The following is a 17,325-nucleotide window of genomic DNA, read 5'->3' as shown; positions in this document are numbered from 1 at the left end:
TCACTGCAGTCGCATGTAATTCGGTGTCACTAATTGAGCAACTTGACTCCCATTGTGTGATAATGTCGGCTACGTGTTGGTTAAATTAAAAACACGATAAGGCCATTTATCGAATCTTTCCCTTCATAATTCATTCAGTCCAGAGAAAAGCTGGATGGATAGCTACCATGCCACAGAATAAAATATTCTTATATAGTGTGGATTGAAGCAACGGCAGGAAAGGATGCTTTTAATGAATTGGCCAATATTCCTCTACTGTCTGCGGCCAGTTCAAATAATCAAATATTCTGTTTTACAGTCTCAGTCCGCTTCACCCACAAAAAGCAGACCTGCCTGGTACAAGCACATTTCCTCTCAGTACTAGCCAAAGAGCAGCTACACTGAAGTAATTTAAAGCTTAAGTGCTTTACCTAAACAGTTATAGAATAGTTTTAGAGTCAAGGTCTTGAATTTGCTTTTTTACCTTGAAATGTTTCCAGTAAATCTAAGAATCAAACCAGTGGCTTTCACCTTTATCTTAACATAAAAGCTTCTATAATTCTTCTACAGCAGGAAGGAGCAGGCTTTTAATCAAATGCCAATAATGTGCATTTGTAATCTGTATAGAAATTAACCACATTCAGCTGCATTTCAAGCTGCTTAGGTTGATATTATGTGACAAGCAAGACCATTTGAGAAGAGCTAGATTGTTGCACTTCATAGACACATGCATTAGACTCTGAATAAATCAAATCTTGAAACCGTTTCTGAAATATCAAGATTAGGCTAACTCCAGTGAAATGGAGTGTGAAATAGAATATTTCACAAGACCAAAATGAAATCCAAAAATGTGGAGAAAGAAGATTATTTTACATGAACATCATTTAACATTATCTGAGAAATTCAGATAAAAGTCAAACCTGTGAGATGAAGAATAACAGGTGACTTAAGTCATTGCTTTCTTAGTGACTTAATGTGTCTAGGTGTATTTTGCCTTAAGAACTGCATTTCTCAGAGTTTAAGTTAAACTAATGCTCACACTCCCAGGTCAGCAGATATTCTGGTTTGCTGAGTTAAGCTGCCTCACAACATATACAATGCATCATTCTCGCATTACTATTGGACAAAATCACATTGTCAGGCGGGCGCACTCCACTCAAGGAGACCACAGTTACCAAGTGACATGACAACACAAACACATGAACTCAGGAGCCAACTGAAGGAAATCATACAAGCCTGTGAGTATTCTGAAAAGAGAACAAGAAAACGATTGCTTAATATATTGTTGTTAATAAAAGGAAACATATTATATTGCATTATAAGAAAAACTTTCTATTGATTTTAGGAATAATAATTACGATACATTTAACAAAGCAGTAAGTTTTCATTAGAAACCCATCTGAGTAGTAATTACAGTAGATCTCACCAATATGTTTGTTTTTTCCTTTTAGAAAAGAAGAATGTCACATGAGTCAAAGTCAGAGCCCTATCAGAATCACAGCAGGTAACGTCTCTTACTTAATTACTGTATTGTACGGTGTATTTAATGTATTTTAACCATGTATTTCAACCATGTATATTACTGTATTGCAATGCACATTTCTCACCTTACTTTGTTCCTGTGACTCACTAATTCGATTCTAAAGTCAGACTGTGAGGGAGGTAGATAGGTTAAACTTTCCCAGTCTAATGGGATGAAAATGAGGTTGGAAACCACCTGCGACCTTTCTAACACCGCTGTGAATCACATTGATCAAATGAATCCTTAATCCACTGTAGCATCAGGCAGGGTGACACAGCACACATAGGGACATGAAGTCAATGAGAGATCTGGTCTGGGGTTGACCTGAGGGTATGAAAACCAATGCACATCATCTCATTCTGTCTGCATTATTCTTCTTGGTGGATGAATGTTTCATTGGATTATACATATAAATATATAGAGTTTTTGTCCTGAATGTATTCCTGTGTACTGGTGCTATAAAATGTTAACTTGGCTTTGCATGATTTGCACCACATTACAAAAATCAATAATAAAGAGCCTTTAAAATGTTATGACTCAAAGATTGGTTTTCTTTTCACTTTTAAGGTCTGATGCCTTGGAGGGTCGTCTGAGCAGTCAGGAGAGGACACTGGCTGTGCTGCAGAAGCAGGCTTTCAGGGTCACAGAGAAGGTGGCAGCAGGCCTGGAGTCCACCAAGGGCTCTGTCCAGGTGGAGGCACTTTCCCGTAAGCTGCTGGAGAGTCACATATTGACCATAACACGTATTGTGAAGCAGCTTAGCATGGACATACAGGTATACAAGTGGGTATATGGTGGGGGATAGTGGATAAGGTGTTGTCTTGTGCAAAATCAATCAACTAATGTACCGTGGTCTCGTATACTTGCAGTCTCTGTGCTTGTTTTGTGGTATATATGTTTACCATTTTACTACAAGTCTTTTTTGTCTTTACCTGTGTTTTTCTTTTCCTGCGCATTCTTTTATCTGCTCTCTTTTCCTTGCCTCTTTTGATGTTGCAGCACACACACACACACACACACACACACACACACTCATGTCCACAAACTCACAGCTGATTTGATTACACCTGATAGAATGGTGCAGCGTCTGAGCAAAGCCCAACTGACTCCTCATCATTATCAGTTCATAGTCATTTTGTCAGTATAAGCAAAAAACTAATGATGTCCACAGTGTGTGGATAAATAAATGCTGCAATGTAATGCAATAAAGTCTGGAAAACAGTTGTCAGAAGAATTACTGGAAAGTGCATGGAAATTTGACTCATGAGAGAAAGAGTTTGGAGTCATCTTTGACTGAGCAGAACACCGAGCCACACTGATATTGAAACAGAGCATGGAAATGAAATACACAGCTTCATTAGTGCATACTAAATGGGCCATTAACACAATCAGAGGCTGTCATTATCTGAATATACATGAATCCCTAAAAGCTAATTAATTCTGCACATGAAGAAGTAATAAGCTAAGCTGTGAAAAGAATATTTAAATAAAATGAAAGTGACATCAGACAGTCAATCTCTTTGATGTTGTTACACGCATGTGATTGGCCAGTTCTGTAGAACAATCATTCATGCAAAGGTGGTGATGAAATTTCTGACAGTTTAAGTTATCTTTCTTAACAAGGAACATAAAGTAGTTTACCCACAATGGTTATTGGGCAACAGAGAGGGAATTAACATTCCATTATGAATTATCATCCAGAACATTTTACACATTTTCTCATCTGTATTTTGTTGAACTTTAATTTGCTGAGAAAAGAGTGCCATTCTTTTAAAATAAAATAGACACTGTATACCAAATATGCTGTCTTTGTTCTGCACAGGCACTAGAGGGACAGCTCGCCCAACGGGACTCTGTAACCTCTGGAACCACAGTAGCTGTTCAAAGCTTAGACCAGAAAAACATGGCTGGCATTGGAGACCTGAGAGGAAGAGTAGCCAGGTATGCACACAAGCCCGTTGTCTGCATACACTGAGGCACAATTTGCACAGTGCATTTGAAATACAACAATGAAATGAATGCCAAAGTAATTAAAACTTTCCTCCAAAGCATTATTTAGAGCAATTGGGCAATAATTTAGATCCAGGTCTGCTGCACAGGGTGATCTGACTGATTAACTCTCCTTGCAGATATTCTACTTGTTTTTCTCTCCCTCTAATGAAGTGAAATTGTAGAGCCTGCATCTTGTCTGGCAGCTCTTCACAGTCTCACAATTTCCAATTCATCGTGGCATCACCTCTGACACTCTCACAGACATACGCACATGCACACACTAATTATGTGTTTATCGCCAGGCTGAAGTTTCGTGGTTTGAACACACTCTGATTAGCACTTGCTCATTATTTTGTGACTGTGCAGATCACCCTCATTAGACTAGATTGCTGAATTGAGTCTGTCATCTTACTGCTCTGATTAACAGGACTTGCTTTAGGGTTGGTGTTTTTGCTGTGCAGCTACCTAGGCTGAATTCTTTTGAAAATCCCAAGTAATCACTGGTCATTGCATCTGAGATAATGTAGTGTCGTGTCAGACAGTCGATTGAAGATGAAGCGTTACTATGCAGTGTTATGTAGAGCTTCTCATTTCATAGCAGGCATGCCTCCTCCATTGTGTTTCAGAGGTCAGCGGTGAAAAGGGATATTGCCTATTACTCAACAAACACCTGATTTATGGTCCAATAACGAAATAGAAAAACCACACCTACTCAGTCTAATAACCTTTTGTACGTCAGTCATAAATAATCAAGTAAGCTAAGGGCCAGTGGTTTTTGATAAACAATTGTTCTGTTAAGCCCTTTATGGAAGCATTGTAATGCTCTACAGGGAAATAACACAAATCTCACACTGGACATTTCAATAATTAGCTGCTGGATTTTGTTGATGAGCTTATATTGTAGTTTATCACAAATATTATATTGACACACAATATTGCTGATAGAGACAGGGAAATCTTAAATCTTAATGCAAAAACAGGAAGGAAGAGGTCTATTTTGCAGCGCTGATAAAAGATCCACGCAGTTAATTTAAATAAATAAAAGAGAATATGTTACGAACAAAATGTTACATGTAAGAGGCTGTAAAGTACTTTTCCACTCTCCCTGGATTGTGTTTGCTAATAAGTTTATTAAACTAATCTATTTAATTGATTGGTGTCGTGTTTTACCAGTGTTTTGTTTGTTTTTTTTTTGTCAGTAAACCACTGGAACATTCAAATGTGTTTATTCATCATTGTAATGATAAATTCTCACTGCTTACCATCTTAACTCTGGGTGCTTCAGTATGGAGCTTCCTCCTAGCACTGCCCAGCCCTCTGCTCATCTCCCTTTCCTCACACCTTTCCTGAACTCCCTGCCACCCCACTATTCTCAATCACTGGATGATCTCACCATCCCTCTGTGCTTCTTCACCTATTATCTCAGGTGTGATGCCAGCATTGTCAAGCTGAGCGCTGACATGAGCTCTGGGGAGCAGCAGATGATTAGACTGCAGAAGGAGGCGGCAGAGCTCAGGTCAGCTGTGGATGTAAGGCTCAAAGAGCTGGAGGTCAAGGTGAGAAATGATGCATCAGTGCTGACAAGTAGTTTGACAGAACAGTTACAACCGAAGTTAGCACAATGTAGAAAGCAGCTAAGCACCTGTGCCACAAATAAAATCTTCTCTAAAAGGAAATATCTCAACAACTATTCAATGGTTTGCTATGAAACTTTCAGGGTCCTCACTTCAGGGACTTTTCCTGTTCTGCCACCAGCAGGTTGACATTTTTGTTTTTTAGTGACATTCCTCGACAACTATTGGATGGATTACCGTGACATTTGGTATAGACATTCATTATGCAGAGAGAAAGAACCCAGCCTACTTTGGTGAACCTTCAACTTATCTTCTAGTGCCACCAGCAGGTCAGAGTTTTCACTTATCCTGTAAAAAAAAGCTCAACATCCACAGGACGGACTGACACAAGATTTGGTGCAGATGTTAATGGTTCCCAGTGGGTATAAAGGGGGGATTACATTCATTAAGGTGCTATTAAGGACTATAATCTGACAATATAAACAGGGAATGTATTTTGTTGTTTAGAAAGGGTGACTGGCTCCTTGGCAGGTGAGTTATAGTTTACTGCTGCTGAGTGAGAATAGACTAAATGAGTAAACACAGGGACTAAACCACAACCACAGACTCTGAAAGAAAAATATGAAATGAATTCAAGCAAACAGGGATGGCAAGGTCTTCCATAAATAGCTTTTACAGCCCTTTGTGTCCCGTTTTATTTACAAGATCATTGTCAGAAAAATACTAAAACCCTGGATTAGGACTCATATGTCACATATTATAATCGTGATCACTTTACTAAATTTAAAGCTGACACACACACACACGTGTACTGATTCAGCCTGTACAGAGTTATGTTGGTGGCACAAGGTGGTAAATCATTGTCATGGTAACACATTAGCTGTGGTGCAGTGGTCAAGCATGTACCATAAGGATAATTGAAATTGCAGAGGAAGTGGGTCATGGCTCTTTCCCCCAGTCTTCACTGGCCGCAGGAGCGGTGCAGTAGCTCGATCAAGTCAACTCAGCAGAAACTGCAAAGAGTAAAGGTCAGTTAATGGAGCCTGCACCACAAGACACTCCCACATCACATAAGCGCATCTGTTTGTGTGTTTTTCTGTCACCAGCTTCGTCATGACCTTGGAAGGCTGCAGGCCTCATTGACAGAGCATCCGCAGAGCCAAAGAAGCTCCGTGTCTGATCTGCAGAGACAAGTTAAACTACTAGAAGACACGTAAGGCCATTCTTTTAAGAGTCAGAGCAACCCACGCTTGGATTACTTGTTATAACACTAAGCCATGTCTTATTTTGCTTTTACTATCTTTCCTCTTCTCTTTTCATGGAGTGACCTCAGTGCAGCGAGTGTACAACCACAGCAACATGGCTAGCAGTGATTAGGAATAAAAATAAATAAATAAATTAAAAAAAAAAACAGTGAAGACTGCAAAAAACTGTATGTAACAAACTTGTATTGCAGCATTGTTACAGTGATAAAAGCAACACCTCTTATCTTGTGGGGCTAATGATTTGTGGATATATACTGAGGTCGCTATTTTCTTTTAATCCCATACTTTCTCCAGACATGAATATATTAAAGCCTGTTTGTTACATATTCAGTGTGCCGCTTGCGAATGGGAAGTATGGCCATTGTCTTGGCTAATTTGCTTTTTAGCAAGGCTCCTCAAGTGACTTATTCTTTATGTTGCCTTTTTCATTCTGTCCAGACCTACACAATAAAGAAAAGTCTACGAGCTACTAATTTGTTAATCAAATAATATCCCCAAGCTTCTCATTCCAGAGCCATGAAAAACCATTGATGCCTGAGGCCCAATAAGGCTATTAGTTTAGTCATTTACTAACCCATGGATGAATAATCTTAGTTGAAAGCAACTGTGCAAAAGGAAATGCATAGTTTTGCCATAGTGGAAACAGAAACAGACACGTGAATAATGAATATGCTCTATTTAGTGGTGATGTAGATCAGTAATGGAAACCAGGTCACTGATCATGTCAAAACCAAAAGACCAACAGATAAAAATAGATGAAAAGCCACAATCAGAGTTTCTGAATCAGGTAACATAAATAAATACACCAACCTATACATCCACCTATCTACTATAGGTTTATCTCAATGAAATAGGTGGACACAGAATTCAGAAGGCCCTTTATTAACTTCCATTGCACAGAGGTAGCTCTGTAGAATGTAGACTTTGCATCTTTAATATCTGATTGCTTCTTTTTAAAACAACAAAGATTACAAACACAAGAGATTGATGCCAATGTGTTTGATGGACCAGCCATGGTGTCTGATTTGTAGACACACATCTACAATCCTGGTCATGTCAAGAATCCTTTACATTGAAGAAATTAGAAGAAAGAAGGTCAACTGAATTGAAGGAAGATCCTCCAGACATTAGTCAGTCTATATGCATTCCCAAGACATTTGTAATCCATTATCATCTACTAATGGTGCTTTTTTTTTTCTAGTTTGAAAAAAGGAACCGAGAAAACGCAATCTGCAACTTCAGAGCTTTCATCCTTGACTGCATTTTTTCATAGTAACGCCCACTCCTTTCTCTACTTTCAATTCATGATGCCTTTGTAGGATTTCAGATGGTCTAAAGGAAGTCAAGGAGGAGACAGAGTTACTGAGAAAGTGGACAGAACAACAGCTCAACAGCTCTATCCAGACACATGCACGGTGCAGCCAGCAGCTCCGCTCACTGCTACAGGACAAAATGGTACAGTTTCTCTCTCTACAGTATATCTGTTCATTTTGTCTCCCTTTCCTTTACTGTCTACAATTTGATCTGAAAGAGACAACTGTTTTGTTTGTGGTGCTCAAATGTGAAGGCACACTTTTTGAGCAGAAAAAAAAACATGCTGAGAAAGCTGCAAAGAGTCAAAGGTCAGTGGTTACTAAAAACAAATGTCAGCATTGATACATCATCATTAATGAGACGTGTTTCATACTGACCAAAAAGGTAGTTGCTTCTTATCCCTTCCCCAATTTTATTTGCTTTTTTTGATTTTACTGAAGTTGAAAAACATGTTGGAAACTTTTTATTGTTTCATTCTTTGTCATTCAGAAGTCTACTCAATTTTTGCCTGATGACCAGCACCCTGTACCTGTTTGATGCAATGTAAAAGTTGCAGGTCTTAATGGTGGTGAACTTTGTGTTACACTAATATATATCAAAAATAATATGGTTCTAAATTTATAAAGCTGAAATGTTAACAAGTGGTGCCTTAAATCAGGATTAAAAAGAATGTTCAGGAGTTACACATATACAGGGTGAGGATTAAAGAACTGTGGTGCAGTACTGTAGGTTTGAAATCTTACATTTTATGTGTGTGTTCTGTGTTCAGTTAGAGGCAGAGTCTGGATTAGCTAAACGGCTGCACACTCTGGAGGCCCGTGTGGAGCAGTTTGAGACCCAGCGGGACCAAGCTGACCAAAGTCAGGCAAATCAGCTGAAACGCTCTGAAACCAAACTCAGTAAAAGAATGACCTCATTGGAGAACAGCCTTCAACAGAAGCTGCAGCTGCTCAAACAGGAATATCACAAAGGTGTGTGATCTCTGTTGGGACTTTCCTGTCACCAGTGCGTAAACATATGCATACTACATGTACCTTACCTTATATGTCAAAGAAGAAATGCACATGCAAAAATGCTTCACAACAGTCAGAAACAGAGACACAGCAAGAGAGAGAGAGACTGTTGCTAATTAGTCATAAATTCATTGACCTGACTACTTGACTGATGCAGTTAATTTCTTTTGCCCACAAATGAGATGCTCAATAAACCAGTTAATCACAATGGTCGATGACTTGGTGATGACACCTGCAATTAGGCATGAGAAGTGAGCTATATTTGAATTATGTTTATAGTCAGAGCAGCACAGCTCAGATACACATGTACACAATCTTATTCAGAACTGTTCCAACTCATGTCATGTGGTTTCATAAAATAGTTACAATTATATACATTTTTTTATGTTGACAGTGTAAAGTGGGTTTGTGTATTTCTCTGTATTTATCTATCCTAGGCATCTACTGCAACTACTTTAATGATTATTTCCAGAAGCAGCAGAACTATAGAACCAGTCCAGTGATGGATTAAATGATAGAGGGATTGGCCTCTTATTGGCCTAAAAATCTCTTGACAGGCCATGATCAATTTTGTCAAGGATTACATGTATTGGCCCATATGGCCTGCAACAGACTCATGTTAATATTACACTCTAAATAACTATTATACTGTACACATTTGTCCACAAATATATGGATTTTTTGAGATGGTAAACAAATCAAATATATACAGGTACACCACATCAAAAACATCGGAGTCAACCACAGACTTAATATGCGACACAGATGACTACCAGAAACAACACATTAACTAACATGAGCTCCTGACCTTAAAGGTCCCAAATTGTAGAAAGTGAGATTTCCATATCTTTTTTATTATAAAGCAGGACTATGTGCAATATAAATACGGTTAAAGTATCAAAAATCCACAGAGAAATGCATACATGCATACAACTGTGCCTTAAAACAAGCTTTCAGGACATCCATAATTTTATGATTTCACAATTATACAGTCACTGCCCTCAGCCATGCCCCCAGCATGGCCCACCTGGACCCGCCAACCTTTTTTTTGTTTTTTTTTACCTTTACTCACAACACAACACTAAGCAGTCATTTTGTCACCGAGCTAGAAAGTCACAAGACAGAAAAATGATGAGGAAACGTGCAATCGTTGGATATCTAGAAGCCAATATATTATTTCACAACCTTGTCAAGGATATAAATATTAGATCCCAGTGGCTTAAGATTAATTTTTCTGAAATACCAGAACATTTTAGTTCAAATTTGACCGTCTGTTCAGCTCATTTCAGCACTGACCATTTGCATTTACCGGTTACACAAAATTACCTGCTCTTGATAAAGCTCCAGAGAGAAACTTGAGAGAGGACAAACATATTCACACACAACTATATTGAGATGGTTTTGGTACTTAAAACCACAAATGCACCTTCAACTTCAAATAAAACAAAAGAAAAGTGTCAAATATGGGAGATACAGCAAGCCTTTTAACCAGAGGAAATTGGGTGGATGTGAGCTACAGCTGCTTCATATAGCTACCCCAAGACTGATAAGTCATGGGACAAGCCATTGGAACACACAGCCATCCAACAGCACAACTCTGCATCACGCTGCTGTCGACATCCATCCCCTTCTCAAGGCTGTGTATATTGGAGGTGCAATTACCAGGAGCCCTGGCACTAGATCTCAAAACTCACCCACTTTCTGTCAGTCTCTCTCAATCTCCAGTAGACAAACAGAAAAGAGGCAAAGGCTCCCTCAGCAGATAAGAGAAGGGGTAAACTGCTCTATGAATCACCATTCAGCCACCGATTTCAGTGCTAGAGAGCAATTCATCCACAGCTCTGTTTTAAGTATAGGATGAAAAGATGGAAGGAGACGGTATGAGAGGGGAGAAAAGCAATACATACTTAATGAGTGTCGTAAATATGTGTGACGAGACAGGCAAGGAGTCAGACAGAGAAGGAGAGATTTATTATCCCACCATTGTATAAGGAAGTTTATCTCTCCACCTCACAGTTCACAATCACTGAATATTACTCTTAGAGTACATGCGATATAGGCATGTTGTTAGCTACCCACTGAAGTCATAGTAACCGATGATGAGGCCCAAAGCCAATTTTATCACAAGAATATGAGAGGGAGAAAAATACAGGCTAACATCATTAGATCAAAGCAAAACTAAATAGAAATGTAACAGGTTAATAACAGCAAAGGCTTTTATACAGCACCAAATGATACAAGGTTAGAAAACCAGTGAACAATCACAAAGCTAATGTAGATACAATTTGAACACTAAACAGCCAGGCCAAAAGCCCAACTCAGTACCATTATAATCTCAATCACAAGTGAATAACTAAACTTCTCTTTTGGACAGGGTTCCTGTCTGTGCACGATGCCATTGAGTCCCTGAGGCAGATAAGTGACATCAAATCCCGTCTTAACAAGGAGACGCTGCAGAAGGATATCAGGCACATCTGCAGCACAGTGGCAGAGCTCAATGACTTGTGACTGAAGAGGAGCTCATTTTACTGTCAAGCCTCGTTTGAGACAAACTCTTTTTAAACCAAAAGGCATGCCCATGGATGACAGTGTTGATTTCTCCCTCTCTAGCTTCATTCTCATTTAATTCTATGAGCCCGCAGCTATTTAGACTGGAGCTATATTTGATTTAATTGCTTGTGTCAATAACAAGTAATATTTTTTTTTTTACTTTAAAGCATACAGGATTCCGTCGGTCCTGTTAGACTTGACTGTAAAACCTAAGATGAGATCACTATTGTATTAAAAGTATGTATTGAATGGATGTCCCATAAATGAAAGTTTAATATTATATAGTATATGAAATTATTTTTAGTAATAAGATTGAATAGTAGCTATTTTAAGATAGCCTTCAGTGTTAAAATGTGTTTTTCAGTCATAACATAGGGATGCATATGTGATCCAGCTATAGTTCTCCAATAACAAGTGAATGCCTAGAATTATCTACATAATTCTCCTTCAAACATTAGTGTTACAACTCACAAGTGCACTAGGATGTATAGTGATTTCTAATTTGGAGATCAAAGGTATATCGCCATATGAGTTGAATGACCTGGCAGTATAGGGCCATATTATGCAATTCAGATATTGTGCAGCAGTACAGTGTTTATGGGGGAAGAGAAAACTCACTGCCGAAACCCGGGATCGAACCAGGGACCTTTAGATCTTCAGTCTAACGCTCTCCCAACTGAGCTATTTCGGCTTGAAAAACCATATTTTATGCTCCTTACAATCATTAATTGACGAAATTGTCAGATATATCAAGAGCGATGTAGCACTATGAGGTGATGCCATATTTTATGTGCACTGTGATTTCTCTCTCTGAAAACGAGTAAGTTTTAATAGATTCTCTGTTAGAATTTATTATTTTTTGTGATTTGTACAAGGTTATATTTTATATGGACTCATTATATAGGCTACCCATATTAGACTGCAGTCAACTGTTTGCTAAGAACTTCACCATGTTAACAGAGGGGTGTTGCGACCACAACTTGCTTGTGCTGATCTCAAGTGTTCAAACATCTTCTGGGATATGCATCGTATCACAGACGACACATTTCAGCAGATACGTACAGAAAACAAAGTCGTTGAACCGTACGGGGATCGAACCCGCGACCAAGTGAGCTAACTGGCCATAACAGGAGTTGGTTATGACGTAGTCAAGACTGCAAATGAAACTTACTGAACAGAAAGTAAAGGTTGTTCAGCTGGACGAGAAACATAGTCTTCACTGACGGTAGGTTGATCCCTTTTAACCTTAAAAAGCAATGTACTGTGCTAGATTTATAGAGAAAATCTCCAAAATAACAACCAGGAGTCATAAAACCATCGATGTAGCCTAATAATACACACATGTATAAAACACTGTAATATGATAATGCAGAAGTATGCTACATGTCCATCGTTTTACTCATGTTAGTGTTTAGGGTACAGAGACTGACCTAATGCATGGTCTTTCTGTTTATTATATATTATTTTGACACACACGGACTTTTTTTTTATACAGTCTATGTTTAGACTACATGTGTCATCATTTGGCCCAGTAGTTCACACAGTGGAGGGAGGGCTCCCGTGGAGGGTCATAAAGGGAAAGTGTGAAGTTCATTGAAAGTTTAAGAAATCTGAATTCATGAACTAGAGTAACAACAAAGCAGCATGTACAAGATGGACAGACTTCTGACGAGTAAGGAAACACAGGTGATTCATTGAGCAACTATGTCACTCAAATCAAATCCAAAAATATGAGGAAGCAAAAAAAGGCACAGGGCAATTACATAAGACAAGTTTGAAAAGAATTACTGTAGATATAAAGACACATATGAAATACAATTGTAAAAGATTAAAATTAATTTTGAGTTGAAATAGACAAGAAGAGATTAAACCTGAGAATAACGATTGCAGTACACTGCCAGATATGATTACCAGTGGCAGCAACAGTTTGGGTAAACTTATACTTACATTTTCATTTGCAAAACAAAATCCAATGACAAACATGCATGAAAAGAGAAATGTTAATGATACATAATATTGTTTCATTAAGTTCCGACTGGCTTAGTCATTAGAAGTAGTGGGGTGAATCTTTCTTCTTCCAGTGGTGTGACTGACAGAAAAACTGTGAGAACCACTGGCCTAAGCTAAAAATGGCCCAATGGCTTTTACTTGCCTCTGTAAAGTAAAAGTTACACAATCTCTATAAATCTCATGAATCTACTATAACATGGTGTCACATTTCTGTATTCATCTCTTACAGAGTCACTTACCTTTGGACCTTTGGACCACATCCTCTCATAGCCACACTCCTAATTCAGCATGTCAGTGCAGTTCTCTGGCTGGGAGGTGGTCGATGATGGTGCTTCTTTTCCTGGTGTGGAGCTGGGGCCATCACAGACACCTCAGCACCGGGGGGTTTACACTATGTACCATGGCACCAGCACTGCCAGTGCACGGCTCATCATTGCCAATGGGTTTAAACCGTCATCACAGGGTATGCTGGGAAAGGGTGTGTACGTCAGTCGGGACAAGAAAAAGGCATCAAATTATCCATTGAATAGTAGCAATTCAGATCGTGTGGTCTTTGAGTTACGTGTGCGTGTGGGCCGTGTCAAGCGTATTGACAAGGACTATCATCCAATGCAGTACACCTGGAGCACGCAGGGCTACAACACTGCCTGGGTCCCCCCCAATTGTGGCATGGTGTCTGTACCTAGCGGTCTAGAGGAGGACTGTGTGTTTGAACCCAAAAGAGTGAAGGTCGTGGGCATTGTAAAGGCACCAAACACCACCATAGAGAAGGAGCTTCAACAGCTTCTAGCAAAAAGATCTGGAAGAGGTGGTGGGCGTACCGTCAAAGTGTGTTCACTGTGTAAGAGGAAGACCCAGCAGGGCTCTGTACACATCAAGCAACAGTGCTGGGAGTGTGGGAAAAACATCTGCATTCTCATGGCCAAGCATTTCTGTCCAGCTAAACCCCGTCGGGGCACAGGGAAGAAGATGGTTTGAAAAATGGAGTGGAGTAATGGCATTAAGCCAATCCTCGTCTTCATGGCCTTTGTATGTGCTGGAGGCAGAGTAAAGAGAAAATTTAAATGATATAGATTAGAGATAAAAATGTAAATTCGGACTGTAATCATTACTTACATCTTTCCATATAGTAATAACTGTAATTGGTGCAATCTTTTAAAAATAATTACTGTTTGACATGTTATGAGGATGTATGTAAATGATGTAAAATCTTCTTCATGAATGGATAGCAGTTTATACTAAACTTAACATTAACTTTACTATAATGTTAATTTCTTAATTCGTCTGCACTAGCTGTATATTCTGATTATGTGTAGTCAAGATGAGACACTACATGTAAAGCAATGGGACTTTTTGGGCATCAGTTGTTTTTTTGTGATGTATGTTTTGAAATGTGACAATGCTCAAATGATTTTGATTTACTGAAATTATTTCAATTCACTAAATACTATATTACGGAACAGATCTAAAGCCAATAAATGTCATTATTATAACATCAGACCCATAATGTGTAATTTGATAAGCTTCCATATCTAGTGAAGAGATTTAGAAAATTAATTTAGTAGTGATGATGTCACTAACTTCATAATTTAATACAAAATTCAGGATGGTGATGAAAGAAACTATTTCCATTTGGTGATCTAGCTGTCTCTATGTTTATATTCGTACAAGAGACAAACATATTTATATACAGTTGTCTCAATCTAGTTTTTAATTAGTTGTTAACGATTTGATGTGGAATTTGCTTGTATTTCTAATGGGGGTTATTGTCAAATTGTTAGTAAGAGCTGGTAGGACACGAGGCAAGTGTCAGTAAAAGTTGACAAAAGAAAATGCTGGCCCGTACGGGGATCGAACCCGCGACCTTGGCGTTATTAGCACCACGCTCTAACCAACTGAGCTAACCGGCCATACGTGTAACAGTGCTAAATTGCATAGATGAATATATCCTGATACTGGTGTTGTCGGGTAAAACGAAAGTTAATACACACCAGGTGAAAATCAACTGAACAGAAAGTGTAAGTTGCTGAAGTTACAGAGAGAAAACTCCCCACTGACGGTAAGTCTTTGAAACCTAATAATTAAGTCATAACCTTAAAAGACATAGAGTATAATTTGTTACATTTATAGAAAATCACCAACACAGCAGTTATAGAGGTGAGTTAACGTATAAGTCCGTAGTTTGCTCACCTTTAGACTGATGCTCTCTCGTAAAACGGCTAATGTCACGTTAGCTTAAGAATTTGGTAGGATTTTTTGCAATTACAAACGATATTGGTTCATTTTGTAATAGAAGTGTCTTACTTTAACGCTATATTATTATATCACCACAACAGTATTAACGTTACTATACACTATGTAAGTTTAAGGGTTGACTCGTACTAGCTATAGCTAGCAAGACCAAAAATAGGATAGAGCCGTTGTTACACCTTTCTTGTGACACGATGAACAATGTCAATGTTTTGATCAACTTTTTATGGCTTATTTTTGGTAGCTTTTACAAAATGAAGTGGTGCCTCTTACGGAATCAAGATAAGGTCGCAAATTTTGGTAGCTGTGATTGGTATGTATTTAAGTCTGTGACGATAGGCTTACATGGTCAGCTACAGAGAGGACATGCAACAGATGCTGTTAATGCGGAAGCGTTAGACGGTTCTCAACACAAAAGTTTCTGTTAGTAGTAGTTGTGACCTTGTATTTAAAAATTGAGGCAACGTTTCAGCTCTACTCAAGATATATTTTGTGATTAAACATAAAATTATTTATAGTGGAACAACACAACTGAAATTCTTGATTGGTACGGAGAATATAATGGGTCACAGGTTTTGGTGCAACACTGTCTACTGCATGTCACCATATCCACTGAAGCATTAATGCTACATCCAGTAATTTTTTTAGACACTGACCTGAAAGGTCACCTACGTTCACTCTTAAATCTGTCATAAACATGATGCCATTTTTGCCCTCATTCCCCACAGTATCCCTTGTTGAAGCAGGATGTCGCTACAGTTCTTTGGCTGGGAGGTGACCTATGATGATGACTCTCGTGTGGAGCTGAGGGCCTCTCAGGAGCCCAAGGACCAGGCCGTTTACACCATGTACCATGGCACCAGCGTTGCCAATGCACGACTCATCATTGCCAATGGCTTTCAGCAATCTTCAGGTGGCATGCTGGGAAAAGGCGTCTATGTCAGTCGTGATAAGAAAAAGGCCAAACGGTATCCATTGAAGATGGACCATTCAGTCCGTGTGGTCCTTGAGTTACGTGTGCGTGTTGGCCGTGTCAAGCGTATCGACACAGACAACCATCCTATGCAGTACACCTGGAGCACGCAGGGCTACAACACTGCCTGGGTCCCCCCCAATTGTGGCATGAAAGCTGTGCCCAGCGGTCTAGAGGAGGACTGTGTGTTTGACCCCAAAAGAGTGATGGTCGTGGGCATTGCACAAGCACCAGGAAATGTACTGGCAGAGCTTCAGCAGAGTGTAGCTAACAGTCTTACAAACCACAGTGGAGGAGACTGGGATGCAGCATCACATGGTGGTGCTGCGGATGTGTGTTCCCTGTGCAAGAGAAAGACCCTGCATGGCTCTCAACACATAACGCAATCCTGTTGGGGCTGTGGGCAAAACATCTGCACACTAATGACCAAGCATGTCTGTTCAGTTAGGGTCTGAGAGGGTGTAAGGGCCTGAAAAACAGTTAGGTTGTGAAACAGATGGGATGAGGATTGTAATAGAAAAATCATATTTTGCACTTTGTATGGTCTGACTTTGTATAACCTTGGACCTGAATCATTGATAATCCTTATTTTGGTATTATGAATCTGTTCTCACATGTAAACTTCTTATCTGGTGTTCATGAATATCACCCAGGGGATAAATTACGTATCTATCTATCTGGTACTCAGTCTGTGATTACACTCTGTGTGATTGTACACTGATCCTTTGCAAAGCTCTTATTGAAATATATAAAGACAACTTGATCATTTTGTCAACTGTTAATTTTCAGACTTCCATCACAGGAGCCATGACCAAATGACCAGACACAGTTGAGGGAAAACTAAAGCAAAGGTTAAAGCTTCAGTGCGAGAGTTTACATGTAA

The 17,325-nt window shown here is 39.1% G+C and overlaps 3 protein-coding genes and 2 non-coding genes across 5 annotated transcripts; 3 read left to right on the top strand and 2 right to left on the bottom strand.

Moving 5' to 3' along the window:
• The first annotated feature begins 277 nt into the window (after nt 1-277).
• On the top strand, nt 278-11,428 carry fam81b (family with sequence similarity 81 member B). The gene is made up of 9 exons (XM_023400957.2): nt 278-1,217; nt 1,431-1,483; nt 2,069-2,276; nt 3,324-3,442; nt 4,920-5,049; nt 6,174-6,280; nt 7,652-7,787; nt 8,416-8,617; nt 11,034-11,428. The coding sequence occupies exons 2-9, from the start codon at nt 1,440-1,442 to the stop codon at nt 11,165-11,167; spliced, it is 1,080 nt and encodes a 359-aa protein (XP_023256725.1). The 5' UTR covers nt 278-1,217; nt 1,431-1,439; the 3' UTR covers nt 11,168-11,428.
• A 399-nt stretch (nt 11,429-11,827) lies between these two features.
• On the bottom strand, nt 11,828-11,900 carry trnaf-gaa (transfer RNA phenylalanine (anticodon GAA)). Its single transcript has one exon. It is a non-coding gene; the product is annotated as a tRNA-Phe (tRNA).
• A 433-nt stretch (nt 11,901-12,333) lies between these two features.
• On the top strand, nt 12,334-14,717 carry LOC111650991 (uncharacterized). Its single transcript, XM_023400953.2, has 2 exons — nt 12,334-12,434; nt 13,449-14,717. The coding sequence occupies exon 2, from the start codon at nt 13,508-13,510 to the stop codon at nt 14,195-14,197; it is 690 nt and encodes a 229-aa protein (XP_023256721.2). The 5' UTR covers nt 12,334-12,434; nt 13,449-13,507; the 3' UTR covers nt 14,198-14,717.
• Nucleotides 14,718-15,055: 338 nt separating this feature from the next.
• trnai-aau (transfer RNA isoleucine (anticodon AAU)) lies at nt 15,056-15,129 on the bottom strand. The gene has a single exon. It is a non-coding gene; the product is annotated as a tRNA-Ile (tRNA).
• Nucleotides 15,130-15,142: 13 nt separating this feature from the next.
• Nucleotides 15,143-17,208, top strand: LOC147819467 (uncharacterized). Its single transcript, XM_087172530.1, has 2 exons — nt 15,143-15,278; nt 16,198-17,208. The coding sequence occupies exon 2, from the start codon at nt 16,217-16,219 to the stop codon at nt 16,895-16,897; it is 681 nt and encodes a 226-aa protein (XP_087028656.1). The 5' UTR covers nt 15,143-15,278; nt 16,198-16,216; the 3' UTR covers nt 16,898-17,208.
• Nucleotides 17,209-17,325: the final 117 nt, after the last annotated feature.

The sequence above is a fragment of the Seriola lalandi genome, unplaced genomic scaffold (assembly GCF_002814215.2).
Source record: "Seriola lalandi dorsalis isolate HSWRI2012SDOR001 ecotype SW California unplaced genomic scaffold, Sedor1 jcf7180002053097, whole genome shotgun sequence".
Classification (NCBI taxonomy): domain Eukaryota; kingdom Metazoa; phylum Chordata; class Actinopteri; order Carangiformes; family Carangidae; genus Seriola; species Seriola lalandi.
Note: the sequence above shows the minus strand (reverse complement) of the source record. Positions and strands in the feature narration are given on the sequence as shown.